This window comes from Nematolebias whitei, chromosome 5 (genome assembly GCF_014905685.2).
Source record: "Nematolebias whitei isolate Nwh7 chromosome 5, NemWhi1, whole genome shotgun sequence".
In the NCBI taxonomy this organism is placed as follows: Eukaryota; Metazoa; Chordata; class Actinopteri; order Cyprinodontiformes; family Rivulidae; genus Nematolebias; species Nematolebias whitei.
The window spans coordinates 34,699,064-34,707,707 of NC_056502.1; the positions used below are offsets into that span (position 1 = coordinate 34,699,064).

Sequence of the window (8,644 nt, forward strand, 5' to 3'; positions counted from 1 at the left end):
TGTGTCCCTGTGATGGATTTGCGACCTGTCCAGGGTGTACCCGCCCCTCTCACAGTGATTACCAGACATGGGCACCAGCGACCCCCGTGACCCAAAATGGAAGAAGTGGGTAAAAGATAATGGATGGATGGATGGATGCTTTAGTGCCTCAGCTGTATTCATAGCTGAAAACAGTCTACCTTAGAAAACCCTTCTTTTGTGGTGTGCCTCCTGTTTGCTATTTGCAGCTGATAGCAGGACCTCTTCACTGTTGATCTTACAGGCAGATCAGAACCCTGTCTCTTTGGGTCAATATTATCCCAGGTTGTTAACCCTTTGTTCTCTCTTCTTTTAGACACTCATCAGCAAAGCAAATGCACGCTATGCCAGCTGTTACACTGACTGAGCAAAATGTCAAGCAAGCAGGAACACTGATGCCCTGCTGCTTCGGCTGTTCAAAATGAATATTGGAAACCCACAATTAAAACAGCTCTTTGTCAAAAACACAAAAGACACAAACCGCAAAACCACACTCAGGGATTTTTGAAAGTAAAAAATTAAAATAACTCGCCTTTCTTTCAGTCTGACTAAAATCATCTGTAGCTCGCCAGGCTAAAAAACTCACATCTTTGTTGTAAATGTCAAACTATAATTTTAGTATCCATTTGAAGTTTGTGTATGAAGATAATTAAAATCGTCAAGATATACAATAATTATATATATTTTTTTCTTTCTTCTTTCCCTCTTTCCTTTTCTACACATTTCTTTATTTTGTGGATCTTTTCAGGTTCTGTTGCATCACTTTCGCAGCACGTGACCCCACCCCTTCGCCATCATCCGGCTATTAGATGTGACATCGAGGCTGCTCAGGAGAAGTCACCATGTCCTAAACACAGAAGGGCCTTCTGGAGCCCTGTCCCCTCACCCTGGCCTCCCATCCCCTTCCCCTGCTCCCTCTCCCATCCACCTCTTCACCCCTTCTCCCAGCCCCATCCAACTCCCAGACCTTTCTGCACATGTAAGGAACAGGCTGCCCAGCCCTGGCTTCCTGCCGGCACACCCCTCCTCTCCCCCCGGAGAGATGAGCTTACAGAAGCATCAGCAGCTAGGTGGTGGAAGCGGTGGAGTGATGGGTTCTGACCGGGACCTGCAGTCCACCGCTTCCTCCATCTCCCTGCCGTCTGTGAAGAAGGCTCCAAAAAAGAGGCGCTTCTCCCTGGCTTCTCTTTTCAGAAGACGGAGACGAGATTCCAAATCAGGGCGCGAAAAGTCCAGAGAGCTCCATCATCCTGGACCTGGAGGACTAACAGGAGTGGATGGTATAGCTAGCATTGAGAGCATCCACTCAGAGATGTGTAATGAAAAGAAATCTGCCTTCTTCTCTGTGGCTGGGACCGAAGCTGCCTCTGTTGTTGCTGCCTCCTCCTCGTGTGTCTCAGGGCCTTCATCTTCTACCTCTTCCTCCAAGGTCGGGGTTGGAGTAGGAGCAGAGCTTCTGGAGTGCCCACTGTGCCTTTTGCGCCACTCTAGGGAGAGCTTTCCTGACATCATGACCTGTCACCACCGCTCATGCATAGACTGTCTGCGCCAGTACCTGCGTATTGAGATCTCAGAGTCACGTGTCAATATAAGCTGCCCGGAGTGCACAGAGCGCTTCAATCCACACGATATACGCATGATCCTGGGTGATCGAGTGCTCATGGAGAAATATGAAGAGTTCATGCTGAGGAGGTGGCTGGTTGCTGACCCAGACTGCCGGTGGTGCCCTGCACCAGACTGTGGGTAAGTCAAAATTACATAGAACCAATACAACCAATGACAACTATTTTTATTTTGATAATTTTACTGACTATTTTGATAAATTGATTAATTAAAAAAAACTTTTATCCAAATATCCTAAAAATCATCCATCCATCCATTATCTTTAACCTGCTTCTTCCATATTCTTATTCTTATATATATATATATATATATATATATATATATATATATATATATATATATATTAGCTCTAACAAACAATAATATCAATAAATTATTCATCGGCCCTTTTTTTTTTCTATTAAAAGATATAAAAAAAAAAAAAAAAAAACGTTTTAATTTCCACCTCTTTATTCCAAAATTGAACATTTGACTGACATAGAAATTCACACAAAAAACAGGCTGCTATTTGACTATTATGTTAGTAAAATATTGCATAATAAAAAATAAAAGTTAGTCAAATAGCTTAAAAAAATAAATGTACACAAAAATATATACAAATGTATCTTTATACCTGCACAATATGTAGTTGCTTTGTAAAATGTGTCCTTGAGGGAAGAGTGTAACCTGGATTAAAAGTGTGGATTATTGTAACCTGGATTAAAAGTGTGGATTATTGTAACCTGGATTAAAAGTGTGGATCATTGTAGTGAAGCCTTCATCTTCAACCATCGACAAGAGACCTCATGTCAGTGACGATCATGTTCAGGATGTTTCAGTGAAGACAGCTGCTGCTGTGGTTTCCATGATGTCTGTCCATCATGAAGGATGTTGTTGTTTGTTGTTGTTTTCTGGAATGAGACAGTAAATATGTATTATAACATAATTTACAGCAACTCAAGAAATGCCTTGTTTCACTTACAGTGTTAGGTTCAGGCAAAAGTAGCTAAAAGAGCAATTACGCACACACACACACACACACACACACACACACACACACACACACACACACACACACACACACACACACACACACACACACACACACACACACATATAAAATACTTAATTACACACATTTGAGTAGATGTAATAAATTACTTTAATTCCTGTTTAAATGCAATTCATCCTGCCATACCTGCAGTGTCTTCAGACTTTGCCAGCAAATTAAAAGTTGAAGCTTAATCATTAAATTATTATATTTGTGTTAGATTTATTTATAAATCACATTTAAACACTGCTTGTACCAATTAAATAAAATAAAAAGTAACACACATGTTCTCTATCACCGTCATTAATCAGCAAACAAACAAACAAACAGCAGCTTCAGCTACAGACAGACTGACGTTACGTTTTCTCTCTTGAAACAGAACAATGTGTTAAATTGTAGAGACTCACCTGCAGCACGAGTTGGGAGTGAGACATGTTGTATCAGCTGCAGCTCCTTCCTCCTCCTCGTGACTCCGAAATGTTTACGTTTATCTCCGTGGTTCTCACATGTCGTGTCGGCGATTTTCAAAGCTGCATGTTTCTCATTTTTTATCTTTGTGAAGTTCTCCCACACTTTGGAGGACTTGGGTTGAACAGTTTTCGCTGCGTCGGTCATTTGTAAAATTTACTTAATTTCCTTTGAAAACAGCCTCTGCTCTGCTCCCCCTCGCTCTGTTCAACTCACGCTGCAGTTTTTTTTTTTTTTTCAAACTTTATTCAGTCAGTCAGCATTGACAATGAACTGCTCGTGAACAATCCGAAACAGCTCCGCAGCGCCGTGAAAGATGCATAATCGCGCGACACAAGTCGATAATGAAATTCGTTGCCAACGCTTTTAATCATCGATTTTTATCGATTTTATCGATTCGTTGTTGCAGCCCTAATATAATAAAGGTGTTTTAAACCCTACCCAAACTCTCGCAATCTTCTAAACAATGTTTCTAAATTCTAAACGCTCTAAAAGGGCACAGAATGTCATGTTGAAAAACCGTGATACAGTGAATCCGTGACGAATGAACCGCTAAGTAGCGAGGGACTACTGTATTCTTACTTTGTGGTTTTTCACCTATCGTGGGGCTTCAGAGTACTGATCCCCCGCAATAAACTAGGGACTACTGTAAATGTTACCCAAACCTGGAACCCCCTCCCCCACCCCAATTTTTAAAATTTTTATATTTAATTAAATTTTTTGTGAACTCTGGTGGTCTGGATTGAAGTCACCCGTGGGCTGTCAGTTGAATAGCCCTGTTATAGGGGCTATGAGCTATTGTATACATTATTTTCTCAATATCTCAGTAAATGTGGTAAGGCTCACGTGTCCCAGGTTTTACCAGACTTGAACGCAGTATTACCTTTGCAAATCTGGAGCAGTAAAAAAGTCTCAAAAGTCACATTTACACGCCAGCTGATCCGTGTCCTCATTGTTGACTGATTCAGCCACAGCAGGTGATTTGTGCACATGTATTTGACAATTTGTATACACATAATATTCCTACTTGTGCAAATTGAAATGTGCACATTTGAAAAGCTGTTTATACATTTGTGAATCTTGTAATAAACGTGTAAAACTTGTGGTACCCATGTGGATCTTATTGGACTCATACAAATCTCATTGTTCGCTCGTGTGACTACTTTTGAGACTGATTTATCTTCATAATCTCCTGGTGTTTTACAAAAACCTGATAATCCCAGTTAATTGAAATGCATCAAGTGTAATTTCATAATCGAATTGCAACCTTCTCATAAATTGTGAGCTGCCTAAAGATTCCCTCCCCTAACAAGCATTCTCTGAAATACCCTACGTGGTAACATTTACAAAGAACACTTTTGAGTAATTGTATAAATGAATACCTTCAAAAAGTAATTAATAGGGCTGAACGATTTTGGAAAATATTCTAATTGCGATTTTTTTTTTAACTTCAATATTGCGATTTAATATGCAAATATTTTTCAATATCTTCTTCTCATGTATTTTTCAACGAACACAAGCAATAAATCTGTTTCAGTGCCAAAAAAACACTGTTTTCAGCTCTTCTGCAACTCTGTTTCTGCAATTTTCGTATAGCTCGGGAATAGCAACTTTGCTAAAATGTGTGCGCGAGGTCATTCTGTACCACTTATCCATTGTGTTTACCAAAGCTGTAAATCCAGGCTTGGTCATTATATTAATGGGCATCATGTCTTTCGCTATGAACTAGCTATAGCTCAAGTTATTTCTGTGTGATGTTTTGAATTCTGTTCATACGGAGTAAAACCTTTGAACAGTTCGGCCAGTGATCCCTGTCTACTGGTACTTTTCTTACTTGAAGCTGAAGCACTGGTCGTTGGTATTCTAGCCATGTAACTATCATAAATGGCTTTGTGGTGTTTTTTAAGTGATAAGATTTGTGGTGTTACCTCGAGAGGCAGCAGCAGCAACAAGGCAGGTTCTGCACAATACATGTCGTTGCGCAGCATCTTCTTTTTTATAGACAAAATAATTCCAAACAACAGACGTGCTGCTCCTCTTTGGTATGAAACTTTCAGATGTGTCAGCTTCTGTCGAGCCCGACACCATTGTGCAACCGGTTAAAGTGCAGCGTTGACTTCTCCCGCTCTCTGCTCTGCTTCGCTCCGCTCAGTCGCAAGTCACGTAACCAGATCATGTGACCAGTCAAATTGTAGCCTTTGTGATTAGAAAATCTGGTTTTATCATATTGCGATATTATTACAAATGCAATTAATTGTTCAGCCCTAGTAAATAAGGATGTTTTTTTTTTCCTGTTGGCAGTACTAGTGAACCTATGGGTGCATTCACACTAGCCCTGTTTAGTCCGCTTTAATCGAACTCTAGCTCGTTTTCCTAGAAAGTCCGGTTTGTTTAGGGAGGTGTGAACGCGCCATTGAACTCTGTCACGGAACAAAAAGGCGAACTCTGGCCCGGGCTAAAACCTAGGTCTCGGTCCGGTAGAAACGAACTCCAGCACGGTTCGAGTACAGTGCGAATGTAAACAGACCGAGCCCCGCTCCGCAGGGTAAACAAACATGCATTTCTCTGACCTTATATGGAGCCGTCGGCTGACTTGTGTGAAAAACAATATTCTCCATGGTCTTCTGTTTCATCTTCTGCTCATGCTGAGACCATTTTTGAAAAATGACAAAATATAACTCCTAAAACTGCTAAAACTTGATGCCACTTTGTTTTTATTTTTATTTACAGAAGAAGAAGAAGAAGAAATGTCTTCAGAGGTTTTTGTGTTGTTTCTTTCAGTAGTTCTTGGTGCAGCGCCCCCACAGGCGAGCGGGGGAATAGGTTGGTTCAACAGGTTGACTTGACTGCACAGTGCAGTGTGAATGCAAACGCACCAGCTCAAATGTAAACAAAAGGTCATGAATATCGGTCCCGAACCGAGTCTACCGGACTATCTGGTGTGAAAACGACCTAAACTCTACCCTGGAACATTTTTGCATTCATCCAAACCCTCATGTCAGAAAAATGCCGTTATTAAATTTCCAATTCTTTTTTTTACTTTAGTTTTTACTTCAGTTGTATTTTGGAAAAAATAAATATAAAAGGTGCAGTTTTTTTTTTTTTTAAATCTACCGTAGGGTGAGCTACAACTAGAGGTGCACCGATTGCAGTTTTCTGGCCAATCGCCGATTTCTAAAAAGTCTGACCTGCCGATTCCGATTTTGTTTTATAAGCGACACTGTCAGGTGTTATAAAGTCACAATGCACCTTCAATTTTCCAATATTATTTTATTGAAAAACATATCTTTGAACAATATCCTAGAAACAATGCAAACTGATTTTTTTTTTTCAACCTTTATTGAGACAGGTAAATCCCATTGAGCCTCGAGGACTCATTTACAAGAGAGACCTGATTTCAACAAAGAGTGATGACAACAGTGGACAACAGCGACGACGATAGACAGTTATAGAAAGGCATACAGATTTTATTTTATTTTTTTATACAAATAAGATGGCAAAAAAAGTAACAAAAACAGCTAGATTGTAAGGTGAATGTAGAAAACTAAAAACAGGAACATGTCTGCATTGTTCCTTGCCAGGAGTCCAACAGATGTTTAAAGCCGCTTAGAGAGGTCAAGGTCAAGAGCTTCAGATCTTTTTGTAAGATATTAACTGGCCATGAGGTAGTGCTCTCAAATATAAATGAAGTTTAGACAATTTTTGTTAAAACTACAAAAAAAATCGGTAAAATCAGTTTCTCATGCAAGTATCGTACGATTTCCCAAAATTAAGGAAGTCGGGGCTGATAAATCATCCGGCCGATAAATCATCCGGCCGATAAATCATCTGGCCGATAAATCATCCGGCCGATTTATCGGCGCACCTCTAGCTAAAATACTATTAAAAATTAACCAACTTTGTGTCATGTTTTCTCAGTTGATGTTGGACATTTTTGTCTTTCATTATTGTCTGGATTATTTCTTGTATGTCAGTCATATACTGTACCCATATATAATTGTATTTTAAACTTGCAAAAGTCCTTCTTTCTTAATGCAAGTTGGGAGCATGCTGTATTTTATTGTCTTGAGTGTTTTGTTTGTCCTCTTCCAGATATGCAGTAATAGCGTTTGGGTGTGCCAGCTGTCCAAAGATCACATGTGGCAGGGAAGGTTGTGGCACCGAGTTCTGTTACCACTGTAAGCAGCTGTGGCATCCTAACCAGACCTGTGATGCAGCTCGACAACAGCGAGCCCAGAGCCTGCGCCTGCGCCTGAGAACCGTGCGCTCGTCCTCCCTCAGTTATAGTCAGGAGAGTGGGGCTGCAGGTAGGCTGACTAAAAAGAAATTACAAAAGCACATTTGCTTTTTCTTTGTTTTTGCTGTATCTACATTAATGTTACGCCACAAGAAGTACTTGTAGAGATGTATTAAGAAGTTAAATTAAATTAAGTGTAAACTAATTTGCCATGTTAAGTGTCCTAAGAAAATATTAATATTTTACCCCATTGCACATATTTGTCATGACCAGACATCACTTGCAACATAAACAGCGTAATTGTTTTTACCTGACTCTTGCATGAACAGTACGTGTTTTACTCGGTTGTCTTTTTTTTTTCTGAACTACCACAGCCAGATGAGCCAGATTTGCATCGTTTACACAGTTTGCCTTTAAACAGTTTAGCTGTCAGTAGACCACCTTCCTAATGCTTTCATTTCATATAAAATCAGGTCTGATTTCTTTGGGTGTTAACAAGAAACTTCACGAGGTGCCCAAATGTTTTTTGGTTTTAGACAGTGGCAGTATTACTTTCAGCAGTCGAATGTTTGGCAGAATTAAATCGACATACTGTAATTGTCGGGCTGCAGAACTAGGGGTCCACCTATCAGTACTGGCATAGTGCTAATTAGTTGCGCGCAATACTAACTAGCTAAAAACAAACAACGCGCATCTCAGCTCTCTCTACCCAGCTCTAAACTACGAGTACAGACAGCTCAGCTGTCCACCCCCCCCCCCGCTTTATCATGAAATCCTGTTTTCCCTTTGACTTTATTAAATAATCTGTTAAAGTTAATTCAGCTGAAAAATCATAAAAAATACAAAATTATTGGAACTCTCAGGAATATTTCCCTCAAACATGTTTAAAGAAGAGACACAGCCTTTGGTTCAACATTATTCAAACCCACAGATGTACAAATCACAAAACAAGCATTACACTTTATATTCAAGCTTTAATTCAAAGCTAAAAATAATCTGTATACAAGACAAAAAAATCTGTATACAAAAAACAAAACCACAATGAGCGCAAATACATCAATTGATGAAAAAAAATATAGAATTTTAAATATAGATATCCTGATGCATGCTCAATAATCCAGGTAGAAAAATCTAAAAAAAGTTAAGTCTGGTCTTCTGGACGTTCAAAAAACAAAACAAACAAACAAAAAAAGTAGAAATGTTTCTTCTTTCGTCCGAAAGACTTCTTCAGTCTGAGGAGCTGTATTCAGCTCAGTCTTATAAAAAGC

General features: G+C 39.6%; 1 protein-coding gene across 1 annotated transcript in view; it reads left to right on the forward strand.

Annotated features, from left to right (window-relative positions):
- The first annotated feature begins 796 nt into the window (after window positions 1–796).
- LOC119410216 (E3 ubiquitin-protein ligase RNF19A) overlaps window positions 797–8,644 on the forward strand; it is a 19,946-nt gene continuing 12,098 nt past the window's right edge. Inside the window, exons 1-2 of the mRNA XM_037677127.1 lie at window positions 797–1,761; window positions 7,232–7,446. Coding sequence (XP_037533055.1) covers window positions 1,061–1,761; window positions 7,232–7,446 — 916 coding nt within the window. The 5' untranslated portion in view covers window positions 797–1,060. The remainder of the gene's footprint in view (window positions 1,762–7,231; window positions 7,447–8,644) is intronic.